The sequence below is a fragment of the Magnolia sinica genome, chromosome 10, assembly GCF_029962835.1.
Source record: "Magnolia sinica isolate HGM2019 chromosome 10, MsV1, whole genome shotgun sequence".
Classification (NCBI taxonomy): Eukaryota; Viridiplantae; Streptophyta; class Magnoliopsida; order Magnoliales; family Magnoliaceae; genus Magnolia; species Magnolia sinica.
This window is the reverse complement of record NC_080582.1, coordinates 33,146,089-33,171,095: the sequence shown is the minus strand read 5'-3', so window position 1 is coordinate 33,171,095 and position 25,007 is coordinate 33,146,089. Positions and strand designations below refer to the sequence as shown.

At 38.4% G+C, this 25,007-nt stretch overlaps 1 protein-coding gene across 1 annotated transcript; it reads right to left on the bottom strand.

Annotated features, from left to right (window-relative positions):
• Positions 1–78: 78 nt before the first annotated feature.
• Positions 79–4,765, bottom strand: LOC131258273 (uncharacterized). The gene is made up of 3 exons (XM_058259481.1): positions 3,969–4,765; positions 2,724–2,872; positions 79–493 (listed from the first exon to the last, which is right to left on the bottom strand). The coding sequence occupies exons 1-3, from the start codon at positions 4,216–4,218 to the stop codon at positions 389–391; spliced, it is 504 nt and encodes a 167-aa protein (XP_058115464.1). The 5' UTR covers positions 4,219–4,765; the 3' UTR covers positions 79–388.
• Between the last annotated feature and the right edge of the window lie 20,242 nt (positions 4,766–25,007).

The following is a 25,007-nucleotide window of genomic DNA, read 5'->3' as shown; positions in this document are numbered from 1 at the left end:
GGTTTGGATTCAAAGTGCCAGCTGTATGTACATTAATGGGAGGTGCCCCTGCATGGTAATTGTGGCATGATGACCAGCACCCTATCATTCACTGATTATGTATCATGGTACCAATGCTTATTTCCTTTCAACATAGTAGGTGATTACAACTGCATCTGATCTGTTCCTTTTATTTATTTTGGGCATTACACAAGGATTGCATTCAAGTGAAGTTCTTCTGGTTTACAACTGCTCGAAATTATTTATGGGATACCTGACAATGCTAGGCCTCATCCATTGCATTGTCCTTCTATTTTCCGTGTTTGAACCATTTAGACTGGTTCAACATCAAGGTGAGACTATCTATCTTTCAATTCATCTGTCTGTCGTCCATTCAAAGATTATGACATCAGCTTCCGACTTCAGAGATACTCTGTAATGATGGACGCCATTGTCTTTTCGACCTCATGATGCACTGTGTTGTCTTTGGTTGATGCCGCTCTTGTTTTGCCTCCTGAAAAAGGTTTGATGGTTACGGGAGTGTCTTGAAATGCCTTGAAGAGCAGCTTAGTAAGTCTCTCCATCTTGCTCCTCTCCAAATCATACAACATGCAAACATGGACATGGTGTGGAAAACACAAAGCATGTAATACATGCGTCTGGATATACATGCTTGTTAACACAAGTAACCGTGCAACTCGGGCAGGTTGGGGGTCAAATCGAGCCCGACTTGACCTCAAGAAGACCCAACCTGTAAGCCGATCCAACCTGAATTCCAATCCAGGGTGTCCAACCTGAACCCAACCTGAATGGCTGAACCTAACCTGAATTCCTCTATGCTCGACCTGACCTGACCCAACCCAAATACATGTGAGTATTCCCAGCCCGAATTTGCCCAACTTGAACCCAACTCGATTTGAAATCAAGTTAGCTTTTTTCAACCTGAATCAAACTTAAGGACCTTGACAACCTGACCCAACCCCAAGGTATACTGTATCCGTTACGATACAGCTATAAAGGTTGATACATATAGATAACAGTTGTGACCATTACGCGATACGGGGGTGAAAATGGGCAATTGATTTTTTGGGACCGTATCAACTATTACAGGGGCCGTAACAGCTGTTACGGGGCATAACGACCGTTACAGCTGTAATGGTTGAAAAACAATCAATTCTTTCTATGTAAATCCATTTTTTGTTCAATTTTCTACTTTTCTCATTCCAAAAACTTTCCTACATCATTCTACAATAGATTTCAAACACTCGTACAATAGTCTTTAGGATTAAAATAGTAGATTGAAGCGATTTAGGCAAATACAAGCTCCAAGAGCCATTTTTTCAAAAAATCAAAAAAAGTGGTATATATGCATTTTTATCCGAATTCTAATTGTAATGCTTGATTGTGATGTGTAAATATTAAAGATATATAACCATGTTCATAAATTCACTAAACAACCTAATACAACACTCTCACCAAAGAGTTGACCGTTAAGCTACCATAAAAATGTTCAAAACAAAAAATAAATGCAGATTTGTAATATTTACATTATTCTAGATTTTCTAGATATTATTTTAGAATTTTTCGAGCAAATTTTTTTGAACCATTACAGGGGTCGTAGTGGTCGTTACGCTCCCGTATCAGCCGTTATGATCGATATCGGTATCAGTAACAATCATGACCCTTACAACCACCGTTACTGATACGGAACACCTTGCCCGAACTTGCAGCCCCAAGCACAAGCACTCACACGGGCACAAACAACATGCTCAAGCTACCTTATAATACTTGATTTTCCTCTAGATATAAAATGTTCCATTTCTTCAATAGAAAAAAAATATACCATTATTTCTACTTTCTTTTTCTTCTTTTGAGATCTTTGAGGACTACGCATGTGATATACATGTCTGCACGCGCGCGCGCGCACACACACACACACGGACGCACCTAAAGACTTCATGTACACAAGTGGAGATTAGATGAGTTTGTTCATTTTTAGCCAGAATGTTTGAATTTGAATGTCTTGCCTAAATCAGTTTTTTAAAACTTTGACCAGACTAGTCAGTTGAACAGCTTGAACAGTCAGTTGGGCATTTTGGGATCAAATAACGGACAGAAACTGGTCTCTATCTGGTCCAGGTTTGAAAACATTGATCTGGATACAAATGAAGGGAAATGACTAACATTCTGCGAAAGCTCTAATTGTTACAGTGGATGTTGTGCATAGACTAACAAAAGGTTCATGCTCTCATTGTTGCTGTCTATGGCGAGGATTGCAATCCCAATCTGCCATACCTGCTTATCTGAGCCCCTCAACTCATCACCATCGTTTGATTGTTTAAGGCAATGGTCTAGAAGTTAGACTCGACCCTGACCTATTTTTGTCTAAACTGGTCCACCATAGGCAAAACGGTCCGCCCTTGATGTCTGTTTAAAAATCATCCAACAAAAATGTCTGTGCTAGAGTGGACAAGGTCTGGTAGGTTGTCTTGTCATCCACAACTAAAATTTTCCACTCAGACTATTGACGTGCCTCTGGTCCCACCAGACAAAAATGGTCAGCTGTATTTGATCCGTCCGGTCTTATTTGGGTTTTCAAACATTTGTTTGATGGTATTATGAGTTCATGCATCGATCATGTGGTGTACGTGTCATACACCAGACAATTCTCCTATAAATAGATGAAACAAAGCCTAAAACAGAAAGTTTGCTTCATATCAACCAGTGGATACAGAATTATTCACCTTAATACTCTTCTCCCATTCAGAGCTCCTTTTGCTTTCTTCCTTCAAACATTCTAAGCTCCTACTTATCCTTTGCTGCTGCTTCTCTGAATCTGATTCCTTCTTCTTCATCCTCCAGTACTTCTTTTCCCACAAATCGTTCATAACCTCTAAAACCCACAAGTAAATAAACGAGCAAATCAATGCATACAATACTTTGGCAGCACATATCATATCCTACTACCCATGTAAGCAAAGCACTACCAAAGATTCAAAATTGGTTTTGGTGCACCATGTCGATCACCACTGAAACTGGATTGTATCACCCCATCTCAGGCCAGTATGGGCCAATTTCATGGATGAAACAGCCTATATTAGACGATTTGGATTGGTTTTTACTAGTATTACCTATGAACAACAAACCGAAAAGAAGAACGGAGCATAGTTAAAGAACCCAAAAACTCGTCTTGATATTCATCTAGGTTGGGTCGGCTAAATGAGTCGATCCCGATTGACTCAGTTGTTACCAAATATAAATTATAATTTCTAAAAATAGTAAAGAATATTTAAAATAATTACATGTGGGACATGTTTGTAAACCATGAATTGCATGCCAAACAATGGGAAAAAAAAGGGTTTGTCTTCGATATGACGATTTGGATAGCAACGAAAAGGATGGATTCTACCCAATAGTCATTACACTTTTTCATAATTTGGATTATTGGCGTAAGAAACTAAGTGAGAATTTTGAGAGGTATACAAGATTTCCACTTGCTATTCAAATAAGACTTAAGATTGAAATCCATGCTTTAATAGATCTCAAGCAAAACACTACAGGAATATTATTGTCTTTTCCATGAATTCTATGTATCCGAACATGCCCATAGCATTCGTATTAAAAAAAAAAAAGAAACTAAACTACAAAGTCATGCGTAACTTTGAAACTGGCTTGATATGTATTAGTATTTCCTCTGAACAATGTGGGTGTGTCGGTCTGAAACAGCTTGATATGAGAGCTGTGAACATACGAGCGCAATGGAGTTGGTGGTGAACAGTGCCTTATGCAACACACCCATTTCTAACCTGGAGTCTAACATCTCTTATTTAGATTTTGTTAAAAATCAGTTCAACAGGGCAAGTGACTTGGCCTGAGTCACTGCAAGTTGTGTCTAGTCGATTGAGTTATTAACTTGATGATTCAGCTTGTCCCTGTGCTTAGTTTTGAGTTGAGTCAGAGAGTTTTAGAACTATGGAATGGAGACAAACCTTGAGATGTCACAAGCCGATAAACTTGGCCTATAAGAAGTGTATCCGTTGGCCGAAGGATCTTCACATGCACGCTGTTGTTCTCGTTTCTCCCCGCCTCTAGTTGACAAAAGGTGACGAGTGCGACGTAGTGACCTGGGTTACTTCTCATCACCTTGCTCACGCTTATCGGCCAATACATCCTCTCTGCTCTTCCACCCGGGTGATGCATCACCACCATAGCTGAATCTGTTGCCTGGCAGTTCCCCATATTGCTCTCCTTCAAGGAAGCTCTCTCTCCCTCTAAAGAGGAAGAAGATAGATGAGAATGAGAGTGAAGAAAAAGGATGAGGAAGACTAGGTGAAGTTGGCACCCCTCTCTTTCTAGCACTAGCCCCTACAACCAAATTCCTACTACATGCCATCACCTTTCATCTCACCGTTCCTTAGAAGATGGCCAGGATGACAAATGACAAGATGTCATTGGCAGTTGGAGGGAACAGCATGTTAGTCGTGTCTGCATGGCTGGCTGGTGCTTTTCTTGTTGCCTACCGAAGCGTGAGATTCCGTGAAGGAAACATGGCCGCAGCGTTGTCTACGTGATGTTAGTTGTTTCCCCTTCAACGTAATAAGTACGTCTGGTCATGTGGCTGTAAAGTTACACATTTGGTTGTGGATTGAGCATATCTATAATCACAGTGATCAAGCAATCCTAACCATTCAATTAATGACTATAGAATGAATGGTTAAAAGTAAAATAAGGAGTTATTCAAATTTGAATGGAAAATCAGATGGTTAATATTATCTTCTCAGTACCTTTTAAATAACCAAAAAAAATAAAAAAAGAAAAAGAAAAGAAAAAGAAAAGAGAGACACCTAGCTGAATTAGCCAGCGAAGAAATCGCCTCCTTGATATCTTAACAAGAAAAGAGGACCATGCGAATCGCTTATTGGATCTTGTATATTTTGAGTACATCAACCAGGTCGACTGCCGCCAGCATATAGCTAGTAAGAAACAAATCTTTTTTGTTTTATTTTATTATTATTGTTATTTTAATCTTAGTGAAAAATCTCCTTCTCGGCAATTTCTCAGCAAGCGAATGTCTTGGGAGATTTTCAGTTTTTGACGTTTTATCTCTATAATATCTGGAAAACCTTGCTGGAAAAAGAATATTAAAATATTTATTAAATTAATAAATGATTAAAATTTTAAAAATTAGGTAAAACTGGATTAATTTAAAATTTTAGATATTTATTTGATAAAAATCACAATAATTTCATGATAAAATAGATATTAAAAGCTGATGAGACTTCGAAAATGTCATAATATTATCATGATGATATCGCTTCATGAATTTTCCTCAATATATATACTGATATTTTCAAAATCTGGGTGATATTTGTATGTTAATCTTCAATGGATGGACCCAATAAATAGATGATTAAGAGTGAAAATATAGTAATGGTTCACATTCACCTTAGAAAAAGCCAAATACTCTATGGGTAGGATCTTCTAATCTGTGGGGTTTTGTGCATTGGCCATCCCCACTGAGGTCCATGGTAGGAATGGTGTGGATCATTTAATCATGGTCGCTACTTGTATTAACTGAATAAGCCAACTTATCTGCCCAGCATTATGTGAGAGGGAATACTTGCAACACACGTGGATGCGCAAGCATGTGTGCGAGATTGAAGCCATTCATCAGACGATACCCTCTGCGTATCTTAGATGTCTCAAAGTTCAGGCCGACGAGATTATTTGGGTAGGCTAGACGCGTGCGAAGTAAATGAACGGTTAAGAGAAATGCTCCAGTGGTCCAAATTACATGTGGATCAGCGGCCCACCAGATGATTAGATCGGTACGAGTTTCAGGACATGTAACCAACAAAGTGCAGACTGCCCTGATGAGCAGCGGAAACGGATCGGCTACTCACCCTGCCACTAGCCAATGGCTAGTGGTCGGTGATCTGTGGGCCACACCATGATGTTTGTGTTTCATCCATGCCGTCCACCCATTCTTCCAGATCATTTTATGGTATGAGCCCAAAAATGAGGTTGATCCAAATCTCAAGTGGACCGCACGGTGTCGATTGAACGACCACCATTAAAAACGTATTGGGGGCCACAAAAGTTTTGGATCAAGCCGATATATATTCGTTCCCTTCATCCAAGTCTGTATGACCTAATCAACAGGTTAGATGTCAAATAAGCATTACAGTGTGCCCTAGGAGGTTTTTAATGGTGGACACTCAATCACAACTTCTTTCCCATGGTGTGGTCCACCTAAGATTTAAATCTACCTTATTTTTGGAATCAAGCCCTAAAGTTATATTTGAAAATGGATGGACGGCGTGGATAAAACACATACATCATGGTGGGGTCCACATAGCACCGACCACTAGCCAACTGGCTGGTGGCAGCCTCGCTAGCCAAACCGCGTCTGATGACAGCTACAATGTTGCATGCTTAGTCCTCATTTACACGTGTGAGGCGAGTGTGAGCGTTAGCATTCTGTTGTATGATACTTGAAAGCTGGCAGATTGAATTCCTCTTTACATTTTCCTTTTTAAAACCGAGGCCTCGGTCGAGAGTTTGTAACGTAACGTTTTCGGTCTGTAAAATTGGGCTGGGCCGTTTTAACTACTTTAAATACTTACCTTGATGGGCCTTAACCTGCCCCAGATTTAAAGATTCCATCGGTAGAACATTTTGCCTTTTCGGTGGGACGCGGATTGCATACTCACACTGCAAGTAGCCACCTCGCTATTGGAAGGTGTTCTGTGGGCCTCAAAATGATGTATGTGTTTTTATTCACGCCCTCCATCCATTTTGGATCATTATTTTGGGGCATTAGATAAAAAAAAGAGGCAGACACAAATTGAGCTAGGCATGGGATGACTCGACTCGTTCATATCCAAATTGACCTGAAACGAATAGGTGAGTTGGTCTGAACCGAATAGGGTTCGCCCAATCCGAACTCAAACCGAGTCGAGTCCGAGTTACCCGGTAACTTGATCCGACTCAACTCGAAACTCGATCCTGTCAAACTCGACTCGATTCGAAACCAACTCAACTCGGATCGGATCAGGCACGCTGGACTCAGTACCGAGTTGGGTTGATTTTAGGTCAAGCATATTTCAAAATCGAATAGAGTCGGGTCAACCTTAGCTCGGTCCGACTCGACTCGATGCCCAACTCTAGATACAAATCTCAGGTGGACCACACCACAAGAAAATAATGGTTCATTAAATGCCTACCATTAAAAACTTCCTAGGGCACAATGTCATTTCTATTTGCCATCCAACCTGTTAATTAGGTCACAAAGGCATGGATGAAGGTAAAATACAAATATGAGCGTGATCCAAAACTTTTATGGCCCCTAGGAAGTTTTTAATGGTAAGCGGTGTGGTCTACCAGATGCCTGGATCTGCCTCATTTTTGGATTCACGTCTTAAAATGAACCAGAAATATGGATGAACGGCAGGGATAAAACACATACATCGTGGTTGGGCCCGTGGACAACCATTCAATAGCGACTTGGCAGTGTCAGTATGCAATCCGCGTCCTTTTCTTCGCTCCAATGTGAACAGTCGTTGTATTTTCTTTATAAACTGCCTTCATGGCTGTCGACCTTTTATTTGGTTTATCAGCCATCCAAGGTGGCGATCAATATTTGCCGTCTGATCAATGGATTGCAAATGAACGGTGCAAATTTGTTACAATAAAAGTATGCTCCATGAATTTGTATCATCCATCATGTGGGGCTCACCTTTGCCATCATTCCAAAAAAAAAAAAAAAAAAACTCTTAAGATCTTCCTGACCATCCGATCAATGACTAGGAAATGAACGGTCCATACATATTACAGTGGAAAAGGCCTTATCATTCATTACCCATCATGTGGGGGGGCCTTTGATTGCCCATCTCTCTCAAAAAGGTACGTAGACCGGATGACGCTTGATGTTGGAGTGAATGATGCACGGTTTGCATTGATTATTAGAAACGATCATTGATTTGAATTTCATGTTCTGTCAGGTCTGCCTTTGCTTGCTCATCTCTATCGTGAATCACTATCATCCGATAATTATAGTCGTCTAATCAATGGCTAGAAAAATAAAATTTCATGGCATTTATCCGAAAATGTGCTTGCCACGGTAAAAAGGTGGGATGCAAATAGGTATTTTTTAGAATTGTCGAGGAAAGATCTCGTGGCAATCAAACAGTCCGAGTCACTACTTCTCTACAAGCTTTTTCTGCGGGTCGGTTTCCAGTCCTGACAAGTGGGACCCAAATTCCTGTCCCGAGCACCTTTTGGCCTCCCACTGAGGATGAATCATGCCCAAAAAATCTTCTTGATAGGAAAAGTTTATCCTTTATTATTTGTGGCGTAGAATAGATGGGTAAGAAGAAAAATACAACAATTGTCCACTTTCAGCTGAAAAAGGTCTCAAGATTGGGAGATGTTTGGGCATGATTCAGAGTAAGATGCAATAGAACAATGGTTGTGATTAGCAAACTATAGGTCCCACTTAGCAAAATTGAAAACCTACTTATCCTTGAAAAGATAAGAATTCTTTGATTAGCAAGATTCATTTGTTCAAGGACCATTTATGTCTTGGCTGTAATGGAGCAATGAAATGGTTTAAATCAATGCAATGTCAACAATCAGCAATCCAACCTTGGCTGAATAATAGAGTTTTTTTTTTTTTTTTTCAGGTCAAGGTGGATGTGTTCTTATAACCTTCTCGATCGTGTGTGCGCGCGACTGCACTTCCTGCATGTGCGCCTCATTTTCCCGTACATACACTCTGCTTACCGTCCGTGTCCCGTATTCCTTCCTGTGCGCGAGTGTGCGTTCCTCAATCCCCCATAGACCCAGATTGCAACATGTGTGTCCGTGCCCTTGCGCACATGTATCCCGACCCTCGTGTGTGTATGCATAACCTGTGAGTGAGAGCACGACTCTCCGTACGTGTGTGACTCAATCCTACACCCACATGCCCCCACATTTGCGCAATATCATGTGAAGAAGCGCACGTACACCAAGTGTGCAAAGAGTACCCAATGAGAGGAGAAATGCACCTCTTCTCACCCCTTAATGGGCTTACAAATATCAGTTTGATCCAACACATTTGTGGGCCCCACTGTCTGAAAAACTGTGGGGGATCTGTCCTCCATTGAAACCTGAAGGGGGGGCCCACCTTAGTGTATGTATTGTATATCCAATTGTCCATCATTTTTTCCTTTTCATTTTTAGGTGGGCCCACATCAGTGGGACCCAACCCTGATGTATGTATTGTAGCCCACATCATCCCTGTTGGGACCCACCTTGATATATGTTGTTCATCCAACAGTCGAAATTTCCCAACTCAAACCTGGGTGGGCTCGTTGGTCGTCCATTTATTTTCAGCTCAAGGGGGTCGGTGGGACCCACCCCTAGGCACAAGCCCAAAAATGAGGTAGATCCAGATCCTCAAGTGGACCACACCACAGAAAATAGTAGTTATTGAACGTCCACCAATAAAAACTTCCCGGAGGCCGCTATAATGTTGATATGGCATCCAAACCGTCCAAAGTGTGGGGCCCACGTGGACCCTACTTTGACATATGTGTTTTATACCTCGTCATTCATCCAAATTTTTAGCTCATTTTAGAGCATGGTCCCAATTTAAACAGTGAACTACATTAGTAGATGCTATAAAATCATGCAGTTTGTTTAGATAGCGGATCCCACCATGATGTACATTCTGATGTATGTTTGATCTCGTGAACGTGTGAAATTCGTTACGTAGGGTGGACCACATAGCTTACTAACTTGCTGAACCTTGATTTGGTGTAACATGGTATATGTGGGACCCATTGAATCATGCTTAAAATGATATGGATGTAGGCTCACTTAACAATGCCAAATGTGGCATAAGTGTGGTCCACTAGACTATACGAATTATGTTGTAAATTCTGTCCTATACTCTTGACTATGTAACACCAAATCTGGGCCGTTTATCTTGTAAATGTGTGAGATGATTGCGGCCTGAACTGTGTATAAGTGGCCCACCACTTGTGTGAACTAGGGACTAAATAGGGCCACTGATCGGACCGCATTGTAGTGTATGTGTGCGCTTCGAATTATGTGATGAAGTGATGTATATGTAATCACTAAATCATATGATTAGTGACTGATATATGATCCACTCAATCCTTGAAAGTTGTATGTTTTTATTGTCACCCGATCTAGTGCATAGTGGTATGAGAAACCACCTAGCTATGTATAAAATGTGTGGATGTATGGTTCTCTAACTTTATGACTATATGATGGAGTATGCTACTAACTTAATGATCAATGTGTTATAATATGGCCACAAAACCTTGTGATGAAGTATGGCCACTCGATCATGTGTTATTGTGATGAGAAGTGGCCACACACATATGTGAAAAAGTGATGAAATGTAATTTATTACATGATGTTGTGGCCAGAAAATTTAAAAAATATTGTGATGAATTATAACTCCCTATAAATGTAGTAAATGTGATAGATTGTGGTTACTTAATTAAGTAGAATGATAAGAAATAGATGGCCATTAAACATATGATCATGCAATGTAAGTAGGGTCACTAAATATATGATGATACAATGCATGTAGGGTTACTTAGTTCCGTGAATAATGTGACTTAGGTATATCTCTAAAATCATGTGTTTATAAGATGCATGTTCGAGTTATTTTAGTATGTGAACTTGTGACTTATGTAGGGCTACTAAATTATGTGACCTTGTGATATGTGTAGTGCTATTGAATTATGTACAATTGTATTGTGTTAGATTACTAGATCAAGTGTTTATGGAATGGGTGTACAATCACTTAATCATATGCAAAAGTGAGTTATACATGACCACAAATCATATAATCATGTGATCAATATACGTAATATTGTATGTATGACCTTTAAATAGTGTGAGATTTGTAATGAGTATGTTATCATTTACCTTATGATTATATGACACATCTAGGGCCATAAGACCATGTAGAATTAAGTTGTAAGTGTAGCCATCCAACAATGTAATTATATGGTGCGTATGGCCTCTAAACTATAAAAAATTGTAATGCATGTGTGGTCATCAAGCCATGAGGACTCATGACTCTAGTATGATCACTTAATCATGAGAGCTTGTGATATATGTGTAGTATTTAACCATATGATTATATAATGCACATGTGACCACTCAACCTTGTGAAGCCGTGATGTCCGTGCAACCACTTAATCATGTGATCATGTGATATATGAATAACCAATTAAATAAGTGAAGCGGTGATGTATAAGCAGTCATTTAACTCTATGGTCTTGTAGTGTTTGTTTGATTACTTAGCTATATGAAATTGTTATAATTTGTGACCCACTTAATAATGTGAAACTTATATACCTACCTAACCATATGATCTATTCAAAAGGATGACAACCCTAAGTGCAAGGCTGCGATGTAGTTTTAACTCGGCAAGACTGAGATCGAATCCATATGGACTTATATTTATGCATTCTCTAAAACACTTAAGAATCAATATTAAATTTAAATTAACTATAGAATTGAATTAGAAGAAATAATGATTGAAACTAGACAATGTAATGAGAAAAATCAATAAAGCAAAATACTAGAGCATTAATGATTCACTTCTACCATTCTTAATGTCTAATTTACTTAATTCAATTATATAATTCAATTGAAATCAAAGTCATATTCTATCCACCCGGAAAATAAAGTAGTTAATTCATCATTCACAAGCCAAAATAGATTTGAATTTCAATTGATTCAGTTCCCATATGAAACACCAAAGTATTGATCATAGGGAATTCAAAGCATCTATCACGCCCTTAGGATACAATAGATCAATAGATTTTACAGATCAATTATTCACAAAAGAGATAAACAATCAATCTTAACCTTCATAAGCATCCAAAGTGTTCAAAGTTTACAATGAACCAAACTAAATTAAAAATAAAGGTTTATTCAAACTAATATCAATGAATTGTTTAATATTAAACCAATAACTTGAATCAAAGTAAACTAGAAAATTAAAAACCACTACAAGTTTTACCTCATAGACATAGTAAAGAGATTTAGCCAACCATAGTCATAATTAAATTAAATTCTAAAACAAACATAAAAAATAACTTAGAACCGAAAGATTGGAGAGGAGGAACGACTTCGTAGAAGCTCTGCTACTCCTTTCTCTCTCCCAAGTTTTAAATTGTACTTAGAAGAGCCTAAATCACCATATTCAATAGACTTGATTCACACAGACCTTGAGCCAACTTCAATACTTTGTTACACTTCGATCGTAATGACTGTAACCTTCGGTTGCACCGAATATTACGTTAGTCGCACTGAATTTGCCTCTCGGTTGTAGCCAAATGTTTTTAAATTTCTTTTGAAATCTCTGTTTCCCTTTGTGTGCACCGAACTCTCCTTTGGTCCCACTGAATATGTCTTCAGTTGGACTAAACTTCGAACCGAATTACATCTGAAAATTATAATTTATTGTTAGACCGTTCTGGGCACTTTCATTCATATCGAACCAACTTTAGGTGTGACTAAACAATCTATTATTTTTGTTAATACATTGTGTGATTTTTTCAATTTCTCTCTCTCATCTGCACTTGATTTTTTTGGATATTTGGCACTTGAATTCTTCGAAATTTTTAATATTGACCTTTATAGATCCAATCCTTCACTTCATCATTCTTCAAGCATTAAATCTTCTATTTAATAATCATTTTTATCTTATATCTCCAAATCATATCGCATAACAAAACACACATAATTAGATTAATTTAGCATACCTATGCATATAAAACTAATGCATAATTAAGAAAAATATGCAATATTTCACACTAAACATCATTCGACCTTATGATACTTAGTAACCATGTGATAATATAACTTTGTAGCCGACCTTCCCATGAGATCTTGTGATATTGGCGAGACCACTAAATCATGTGAAATTGCGGTATTAGTGTGTCCACTAAGCCAAGTAAATTTGATATGTGTATGTGTTCACCTATCTAAGTAAACCTATGATATGGGTGTGAGCACTTGACCATGTAGGCTTATGAGATATATGAGGCCGCTTAACAATATGGACTTGCGATATTATGTGGCCACCTAACCATATGAAAGTATGATAAATAGGTGACCATCTAGCTATGTGAATTGTGGTGTAGTAAGATCATTTAATTATGTGATATTAGATCCTTAGCCATGGTGAGTAGAATGAATGATTTCGTGTGACCACTTAATCATGTGAACTTATGATAATCATGCGGTCATGTGAACTTATGATAACCGTGCGATCATTTGAACTTATGAACTGCACTAATTGTGTGGCCTCTTGAATATGAAACTTGTGATATGTGTGTGGCCTCTGATTATATGAATTAATGCTAACTGTATAGTCATTTGACAATGGAACCTTACAATAGGTGTGTGATCGCTTAACTATATAAATCTAGGTGTTCATCGGACCATGTGAACTTATGATATGTGTATGACCACTTTTCTAGGTGAACTTGTAATATATGCATGACCACTTAACTATATAAAGTAAGGGACGGTATAATGATGATGCTTCACTATTGGTAGTACGCCAAGTAGGTGGATTAATTATGCATAGAATGATGACCTCTTTTTAAACCATATCATTTCGAGTTTTTGTTTATATGCTTAGTAGTGATGAATGCAATAAATTGTGGTTGCTTAAATATGTGATAAATATTATAAATAGTGGTCACCTAAAAGTGTATGAAGATGTGTCCACTTAACCTTATGCTAATATAATAAAAATGTGGTTACCTACCTATGTGAAAATGTGATATATTGTGACTATTTAACTATGAGATGAATGTGATAAATTGTGGCCACTCAACTATGTGACAACATGTGGAAATGTGACCATTTAAATCTTATAATGATGTGTTAAAATGTGGTCCCGTAATTATATGACTTGATGATATGTTTAACATATGATATTAGATGTTTACTAGAAGTAAGCATACTAGAATGTGTGGCCTAACTATACTATGTGATCATTGAACTATGTGATCTTGGGATTTGCTTATGTGCTAAATAATGAGGATAAACTTATATGTACCTTATATATTTTAGTGAACACTTGTATATATGGGAGGTATGAACACTCACATAGCTCCCATGATTATGTGTAGAGTTCACGCCTAACCACCGGGCTTGCTTAGTTTACGCCGTGCTCTTATTTGGCTAGTTTTGATCAATTTGATGCATTGCATGTGAAGTATGAAGTATGAGATGGTCATGTGCATGTTGGCATGTTGTGGGATTACAAAATGGTTGTATGGACTAAGGGGGTGTTTGGCGCATGGGATTAGGCAGTTTTCAGTGGGAGTGGGATTTCCAAATCTCAGGTTTGAAAGTATAAATTGTTGGGAAGAAGTCCATTGCAAGTTTGAAGGGACTACTCGGGTCCTGCACTTGGGCGAGGGATTTACTAAATCACACATTGGTACTTGAGCTAGCTTCGAGTCACTTCCATTTAATACCATAGCTAGATTTAGGAATCATAACAGTTCCTTGGAATTGCAAGGATTATATGCTGTAGTGAAACGCGAGACTTCCTATAGAAGTGATGTGACCAATTTCTGTGGGACCCGCTATGATGTATGTTACGTATCCACACTGTTCACCTTTTTTAGAGATCATTTTAAGGCATGATCCAAAAAATGAGTCAAATCCAATGCTTGATGTGGACCCCACGACAGAGAACAATGGATTGACTGACGAGGACAACCATTGATCCCTTGTAAGGGCCACAACCATTTTCGAGTATATGAATGATGTGTTTTCCTTTTTTTCATGTTCGCATTAACACATGAATGGGTTGGATCACAAAGGTACCTGATGGTGATCCTCAGGTGGGTTTCAACAGTGGGTGTCCCTCTCCACACTGTTTTCTGTCGTGGGGTCCACTCCAGCTTTGGATATGCTTGATTCTTTGGATCATGCCCTAAAATGATCTCATATCGACCGGATGGACGGTGTGGATCAAACACCACTTATGCTGGGCCAACATAAATTGTTGACGTCTAGTGTTTTTTCGACTTATGTAAGTATAGGTATCAAGTGAGAAATCCATCTCATAGTCGCCGTATATTTTCTGATACACCTGAAGCCCTCGAGCAGACCTTGTCTGGAGAGGGGAATAGGAGTATACGATCTTCTCCATTCAATCCTTGGATACAAGATATCTTCCACACCTTATATAGGAAGGAGAATGATGCAGAGCTTCACCCAACACCAGATTTCATCTCCGAGTGATGACATAAGACTCGTTTCTTTCCTTTTTTTTTTTTTTTTTCATTTCCTATTCTTATACCCTGAATGGAGATGCTTACTCATGGACCTTCCAGATTAAAGGTGGCGATAGGAAGAGCACAACTCTACGGGTAGCTTTAATTGGAGAGATAAGCAAGATCTATCCATTTCTGTCGTGGGGTTCATTCCAAGTTTGGATCCTTCATATCTATCTTGATTTCAATGACTGTCCACAAAACATTGCTACCATTGGACGATTAAGAAAGAAAAAATGGAGCTAAACAGTGTGGACTACATAGTAACACTCATCGCTGCTGCTGGATAGTTCTTTGTGGTCTCCACCATAATGTATTAGTCTTATCCACACCATCTATCAAATTTGTATAATTATTCTATGTCATGAACCCAAAAATAACTTATATCCAAATCTCAAGTGGAGCACACCATAGGGTTACATCAATATGGATTAAGGGAAAACAAAATATCAGGTTGATCCAAATTTTTTTTGGCCCTAAGGAGCTTTTAATGGTCAGCTTTCAATCACCTTTTTTTTGGTGGTGTGGTTCACTTGAGATTAAGATATGCTTGATTTTTGGGATCATAGCCTAAAATGTTTTAGAAAAATGGATGGACGGCATGGATAAAAAAACACCATGGTGGGCCCCACAGTGCACCAATAAGTATCAAGTAGCTGCTGACAACTCTTCTATCTTTCTATAGAAACGTGTAGCTCCTTCCAACCGCTTCTATGGTTGTAAACCATTAAAAGAGTAAATAATAAATACTTCAGCGAAGAATGGTAGATGGTACACAAGCATTTAAAATATTACTTAGCAATTGTATACATGTGGTACTAGTAACTCAACTTAAATGACTAAAATTTGGGTCCTAGTTTAGATGTACCACGAACCAAAAATTGCACTCATTTTTAACCATCAGATGGGTGGATTTTCACTGGGCAGATCTGATGCAGTGCATTCTACAATTATTCGGTTAATATGTGTTAATATACACCAAGCATTCCTTAATCTTATTCGTCTATATATGGAAAGGGTAATTTGTGGAAGCTTCCATTTTGAACATAACCTTATCATGGTGGGATCTACCCATTGAACGGTTCTGATCTCCCATATACATGGCCTAACAAGTGAACTAATATGTATTTTAGTAGTCAGCTAATGACAAAATAGTACACTTAAGATATATTAACTCTTATTCTTGACTTTGAGGTGTTATTTGATACTCTGGCGGTGTATGATGGATGATACTCATGCACTAAGAACTAGTACACTTAAGATATATTAACTCAAACTGAAGAACCTACTGTCAACCTTTGGTTGGTGGACACTTATTTTTTTGAAATAAGACCGTTGCATATTTTCATTTTAACCGTCCAATTAATGTCCAACAATCTAATATTCAGATTATCAAATAAGAGTAATTTTCGATTCATGATACATTTAAACTAGCAACGATAGTTCGAGCAGTTTAGTTTTAATTACATGTATTCTGCCTAACAATTATGTAACAATTTTGAATTGCCCGAGTATCAACCATCATACTCTGGCGGAGTATAAGTTGTTTCTTCCTAATTTTTATACATGTTACAGGCTGTCACGCGTTCTCTATGATATCTAGTTGCTAACATACTCTTATACTCTTCCCTTCCACGTGATCTTTCGGTAAGAGTACAACTACAAGTATCATGAGATATCATGTGTGGTCTACATCATTACGTGGTACACATGAGGCTTTAATTGTGATAAGTGGGACCATGATTCGACAATCTTAACCATTGATCTATTATGCCCCATCTTGGATGCATTGTGCCTCAAAAATATCATTGAGCTGATAATCCTGGTATTTTGACTATTGGCTTAAATATATATGGCTGAGAAGAGAATTACATTAGTGCTTGATGAAAAAAGGTGTTAATATTGGTTATGAAATCTTCTGTTAATAAAAACATTTGAAGTATTTAGCTAATCAAATAATATTAATATTTTCTACATGATATATACATAGTTTAGATCATACTTTGGACATTTTAATTTGACTAATTGTATTCTAAGTGGTCAATTTCTTAATGCCTGCTCTTGAGTGTCAAATATTGCATATTTTCCTATGTTTATATGTTGGTTTTATGAATATGATAATGCTTAATGGGTATATGTCATGCCCCAAATTTGGAAACTGAACTCACAAAATTTCTAATCGTCGAATCCAGTGCTGATAGCCTCCGTAGTATCCCATTCTCGGCTCCCAACACCCATATGCCAGATTCTGATTCTAAGATCCTACAAGGAGGATTTTCAGTGTGATTTTTTTTTTATGATTAATCTGTTTAGACGATTACACATTTTGTACATGGTATCAACGCATATCGTAGAGACGAACCTGATCGACATGTCACACATAGTATGGTGCACCAGCTCAACAGTAACGAAGGAAACAATAGCAAACTCCAACAACTCTTGTATGCATGCTAAAAAAGTGTAAGTCATACGTATGAGCAAACCACAGCTCGTGAGTCTATTGTGTGCCGGGAGTAAAACACATCTTATCAGGGCACTCCCGTAAACACATCCAAAACAACCATAGGCATGTTATCAACCGAGCATCTTATCATATGTGTGCAGGTTATCAATTAAGCATATCGTATAACTACACAGTTTATTAAGAATATGACATCAATAATAGACATGTCACTCAACAAGCGACCATGAATCATTAAAATAGCCAATCATCATGGACAAGATAATCAGATTTCATTTTCTACTATATGGCATACGATGGAATGACAATGACAGAGCTAGAGTGTGTAGTCAGGATGATAGTGCATGGTATCGCAAGCTGTGGGGTTCATCACAAGGGACTTCTATCCAAACCAGTCTCATACCTAAATTTGGATAGTTAGACTCAATGTGGTAAACTCCTGATCACAGGTTGGTTGCGCGCCCTAACTGAAATCTTGGCCATTGCGAAGATACACATAATAACTTGGTTACGCACCACCAGCTCGAGTGGATAGTGGATGAATAAATGAATGAGTCGAATGCTGAGTATACAACCCCTACACAGTAGCCTGCCAGCACAGTGTCTGCCAACCACTGGTAGCATGCCCAGGCCCTTAGGCCCCGCCCACATCAGCGTCCGCCCACATGTGCCCGTCCATGTGTACAACATTGACGGGGTGTCATAATACCAGTATTGGACATCTTTGGGATCATCACCATGGACTAGTACAATGCTGTCAGCCATACCAAGACTATGCGATGTAAGACATGAATGCTATCTGCCGTACCAAGGCTATGGGATGCAAGACATGAATGCTATCTGCAGTACCAAGGCTATGCAATGCAAGGCATGAATGCTATCGGCCACACTAAGGCCATAGATGGATTGCAAGGCCTACATAGCCAATGTCATATGCAAGATGCAGCTAAAGCATACTAATCCATATATCAATCCAGCTCATCTCTGGAGAATCACATGTATCAATACAGTTCTCTCTGGATAATCACCGGGGTTTAATACACTATACACCACATTGCCGCCCTACACTGGATGCACCACCATGTAAGCGGAAGAGACTTCACTATCCGCCTGGCCAATAGTCAGCCAATATCTATCTGGTACGTCGATAGCAGACCCATTTATGAGCTGGTCATCTCAGCCAAGAAAATGCCTCCTCCCCTCGGGCGGGTAAGGCCACAACCCCTTCTAATCGATAACAACACAGTGGGAGATGTTGTCTCCTGGTATTAAGCCCTCTTGCGCTCATGTGTCTACTTGGTCTCAACGTTGCAAAAGATCGGGATCCCACAGTATATTTTATATATGTTTATATTAAAAGGTGAGTTCAAGAGCTTAGATTGAAAAGAATGTTAAAAGCATGGATTTGATGCTCAAGAACCACCAAGGCAAATGATGGATCTTAGGAGACCAAGATCGAAATCTTAATCCCTTAAGATTCAACGAAACCAAGTGAAGAAGGAAGAAAATCGACAGATCAAAGTGCAGAAATCCAGAAATCTGAAGCTTCATTGTCGATGACATCAAACACCCTTTGAAGGCATCGGGACCTTATTGATTACATCGGAACTTATGTAAAAATCAAGTTTGGTTGCTGGACTAATTGGGTACATTTCTCGATGGCATTGACCATATGTTTAATTCATCGAAACCCAGTTCGATGGCATCGAAGACCGTCCGATAGGACCGAGATTTTTAGAGAATTCTGGAGCAACTTGCTGGAAAATTCTAGACATTTTTTGATGGATTAAGGACATGTTCGATGGCATCGAAGATACATTTGATGGAATCCGAGTGACACTCGATGGAATCGACAACTTACACAATGCGAAAGGGCATGACTTTCAAATCTGATTCAAACTTGAATTCTTCCTTCGATGGCATCGAAGTCTGTTCAATGGCATCGAAAGTGTTACACAGAGTGCATAAATTTGAGGCGATTTAAGTCGGCTAGAGAAAGGCTATAGATATGAGTTTTTCAAGGAGTTCTAGAGACGAATTAGGGTTCAAGAAGCAGAGGTAAAGGGTGAAGCAACCTCCCAAGAGTTTTTCTTCATCTTCCTTACTTTATTTTCATGTTTTGTTTAAGAGATTTAGTTTTAATCATGTTGATGGTTAACTAAACCTCTTAGCCAGAAGTAAGAGGTGAAGCTTATAGCGTGTTGGGATCTTTATTTTACTTTGATTCTTATTTATGTTGAACTTCATTGATTTCTATTTTGAATTTAAGGAATATTTTTAGTTTTCTATGGTTTATTGTGACTCAAATTACAATGGATGCTACGATAGCTTTGAATATCTTCTTTTTCATTATGAGATTGTGAGATCAGTAAAGCTTATTTTTCATCATTTTCTCTTGGGCATGGTAGGATGATGGAATTCCTTCCAATCATCACAATACTCCTTCATGTGTGAACTAATTCAATGTAAAGTTTAGATTGTGCTTCAATTATTTTATCTTCTAGCTGGATAGGATAGGACTTCGATTCCAATTGTGTTTATTGAATCATGGTAGCATCTTAATATCTACAAGGTAGCATCTTAATATCTACAAGTGGATCCTTGGCACTCTAGTTCCCTTTTGATTGTTGATACTCATTCACAATTACTTCTTTTATTTTAACATTTAGTTTAGTTTCCGATTTGAGTTTTGCTTCTAGTTATTTTTAGAATACGTACAAGTTTAGTCCCTGTGGATTCGGCCTCGGTCTCACCGATTTATTACTACATCGTGACCCTACACTTGGGGTTGTGAACAAGTTTTTAGTGCCATTTCCAGGGACTACGATTACATTTTCTGAGATTAATTAGTATTGGAATTAGTTTAGGATTAAGGTTAAGTTTTTGCTTCTAGGTTAGGATTTTTTACAAATATTTTTTAGAATTAACTTTGTTTTCTGTTTTGTAGGATCCTAACATAGCGACTCTTATCTGGTAACTTCGTTCCAATTCTCTCTTTTTTTTTAGATTTCTTATTTTTGTAGTTTTCTTTTTAAATTTTTAGTTGTTTTGTTACTTGAGGGCTGCGAGTGTTTTATGTCTAATCAGGTTCGTGACAACACTCTTCGTCTTTTAAGTGAAGGAGAATTGGTTGAAGGGTTGCCTATCCATCACCGGATTAGACATTACTCAAGATCCTCAGAGTCAACAGAGGTTATGACTACACATCAACCTCAACACCCAGTTGAGGAAACCTAGGATGAGAATGAGGTGCATCATGTACCCCCGCCTCGTACTCTATGAGATTATTTACAACCGGCCTGGTTGAGCACACCTTCTTACATGATTTTTTCAGACAATGCAGGAAATATGGATATTAAGCCAGGAGTGATCCAACTCCTTTCGAAGTTCCATGAACTTGAATATGAAAGTCCATACTTACACATGAAAGAGTTTGATGAGATAATAGTCACTCTACACTTCCTTAACGTGTTTGACGACTCGATCAGGCTGAAATTCTTTCCCTTCTCCTTAAAAGAGAAAGGTAAGACATGGATGTACTCACTACGTCCATGATTCATTAGCGTATGGAACGACATGACAAGGGAGTTCATAAAGGAATTCTTCCCAGACCATAAGACAAACACCATACGAAAGTCAATCATGAACTTCGCCCAAAAGGAAGATGAGACCTTCCAATGTTGGGAACAGTTGAAGGATCTTATTAGTTCATGCCCACAACATGGATTTGAAATGTAGCGCATAACAAACTTATTCTACAATGGACTGACATTTCTTATGTGCCAATTGGTTGAGATGATGTGTAATGGGAAATTTATGAACAAGAATGTCGATGATGTGTGGGATTACTTTGACAAACTTGTTGAAAATGCACAATCATGGGACATCATCCCAAGACCTAACACCACTTTCAAGCTTACTCAATCAAAGGAGAGGGGCGAAATATATATTTTGAAGGAGGAAGATTATATAAGTGCTAAAGTGGCCAATCTCACAAGAAAAGTTGAAGCCATGAAACTTAAGAAGGATAAAGCTGCGGAAGTTGTTTGTAGTATTTATGCTTGCAACATACGTACAACTGAAAATTGCCCAACAATTCTTGCTTTTCAAGAGATACTGAATGAGCAATCAAATGCTGTGAACAACTACCAAAGGCCTTTCAAAGGACCCACCTCAAATACAAACAATTCTAGTTGGAGGAATCATCCAAACTTCAGTTGGAGGAATGAACAAATTGCTACTTCTCAAGGAATCCCTGACCAATTCTTAAATCAAGGGAAACCTTATGAGGAATCGGTTTAAAATTCTACACAAACTCAAGAGCTCATCCAACAAAGTACACTCCAAGTATTACAAAACCTTACAATGGCTATACAAAGGATTGAGTCGCACTTTGCGATTGGGGAGAAAGGGACTTTTCCATCCTAACCCCTCCTCAATCCAAAACCACAATGTGAAATTAGCGACCCGAGCTCTTTAAATCAATATGTGGAATAAGCTAAGTCTATCACCACTCTTAGAAGTGGAAAGACAATTGACAAAACTATTCTGGCGAGGGATGAAAAGCCTAAGGACTCGAAAGAAGTTAAGAATGATGGACTTAGTGATAGTCAACATCCTCCTGCTGGACGTTATAAAATAAATCCCTTCTTACAGCAAATTTCTAAAAGATTTATATATAACCAAGAGACGGAAGAGTATTCAAAAGAAAATTTTTCTGACAGAAAAAGTGAGTGCCATCCCTAGTAAGATGTGCCACAAAAATATAAAGATCCTGGTAGCCCAACTATCACCTGTATAATCGAGAATCACTAGATTGAGCATGCTATTCTTGACTTGGGAGCGACCGTTAATTTGATTCCCTTCTCAGTATATGAATGTTTGAGTCTAGGTGAATTAAAACCCACCTGAACTACATTACAACTTGTTGATCGTTTGGTTCGTGTACCGAGAGGGATGATTGAGGATGTGTTAGTCCAAGTTGATAAATTCAACTATTCAGTAGATTTTATTGTCCTGGATACTCAACCCATCATAGATTTGAGCACTCAGATCCCCGTTATTCTTGGTTGCCCATTCTTTGCTACATCAAATGCCATAATTAACTGTAGGAATAGAGTTATGAGTTTATCTTTTAGAAATATAATGTTGGAGCTCAATATTTTTTTTAACATGAGCAAATAGTTAGAAGATGTTGACGATATCCATGACATTAACATAATCGACTCTTTTGTGGAAGATAGAGTAACTTGAATCTATACTCAGATCCTCTAGAGATGTTTTTGGTCCACTCCCCTGATTTTGATGATGACACGATTAGGGAGACGGGTGCCATGCTTGATGCTGCACCGGTACTTGAAGTTAACCAGTGGAGGCCATAATTTGAGAAATTATCCTAAACCGATGTAGTGCCTCTATCAACTAGCCTCAAAGCATCGAAGCTTGACCTAAAACCCTTACCCGCTGATCTCAAATGTCTACTTAGGTCAAGATGAGACATACCCAGTGGTGATTTTTTCCTACCTTGAGAAGGAACAAGAGAGTATGCTTATTTATACTCTCATTGAGCGTAAAGGAGCCTTTAGATGGTCAATTGCGGACCTCAAAGGAATTGATCATTTGATTTGTACTCACCACATTCATTTAGAGGATAATGCAAAAACCTCCCGATAACCACAACGTCTTAAATCCAAACATGAAGGAAGTAGTTAAAGGAGAGGTACTTAAGTTGTTGGATGTTGGTATCATTTACCTTATATCTGATAGTCAATGGGTGAGTCCAACTCAGGTGATTCCTAAGAAGTCCGGAATCACCATCGTAGCCAATGCTGACAATGAACTCATGTCAACTACAGTCATTACTGGTTGGAGAATGTGCATTGACTATAGAAAATTGAATACCTTCACAAGGAAGGACCTCTTTCCTTTGCCATTCATTGATCAAATTTTGAAAAGGCTAGCTGGTCATTCTTACTACTACTTCCTTGACAGGTATTTAGGCTACAATCAAATAGAGATAGCCCTTGAAGATCAGGAGGAGACAATGTTCACATGCCCCTATGACACCTTTGTTTATCGAAGGATGCCATTCGGGTTGTGTAATGCCCCTACCACCTTTCAACGATACATGTTGAGCATATTTTCTGACATGGTGGGGCAATATTTAGAGGCCTTCATGGACGACTTCTCTGTTTTTGGTCGATCCTTTGGCAAGTATTTAGAAAATCTTAAAAATGTGCTGAAGCGATGCGAGGAAAAGAATTTAGTTTTGAATTGGGAGAAATGCCATTTCATGGTTCCCAAGGGAATTGTGCTTGGACACATAATTTCGTCCAAGGGAATTGAGGTAGACAAGGAAAAAATTAATCTTATCTCTAACCTACTTCTACCCAAGAGCGTACTTGTCATGAAATCCTTCTTAGGACACGCCAGATTCTATAGACGATTCATAAAAGACTTTAGCCACCTCTCTTGTCCTTTATATAATCTACTTCAAAAGGATGCACCATACAAGTGGACTGAGCAATGCCAAGAAGCCTTCACTAAGCTCAAAGGCATGTTAACTACCATACTTATCATGCAACCACTTGATTAGAGCATACCTTTTAAGATTATGTGCGATGCATCTGACTATGCTATTGGGGCAGTGGTAGACTAGAGAAAAGAAAAGAAGCCCTATGTGATTTATTATGTAAGTAGAACTTTAAATTCTACCCAAGTGAACTACTCTATTATGGAGAAGGAACTCTTAGCTGTAGTGTTCGCTTTGGACAAATTTAGGTCATACTTGATCAGATCCAAGATCATTATTTACACTGATCATGCAGTGCTGAAGTACCTTCTTCCTAAGAAGGATGCCAAACCTTGTTTGATAAGATAAATCCTTCTACTCTAAGAATTCGATATGGAAATACGAGATAAAAAGGGAGTAGAGAATGTAGTGGCTGACTATCTTTCGAGACTCGACTTCCCCGAATCCCTTAAGCTGACACCGATAAAGGATATGTTCCCTGACGAACAATTGTTTAAACTCTCCCAATTAGCTTGGTTTGTTGACATTGTGAATTATCTTGCCATAGGTTTTACGCCGACATATTGGATTACGCAAGATAAGAAAAAAATTCTTCATCAAGGCACAAAAGTTCTTTTGGGATGATCCTTATCTGTTTAAATATTGCCCAGGCCAAATTCTAAGGAGATGTGGGTTAGACAATGAACATCAGAGTGTT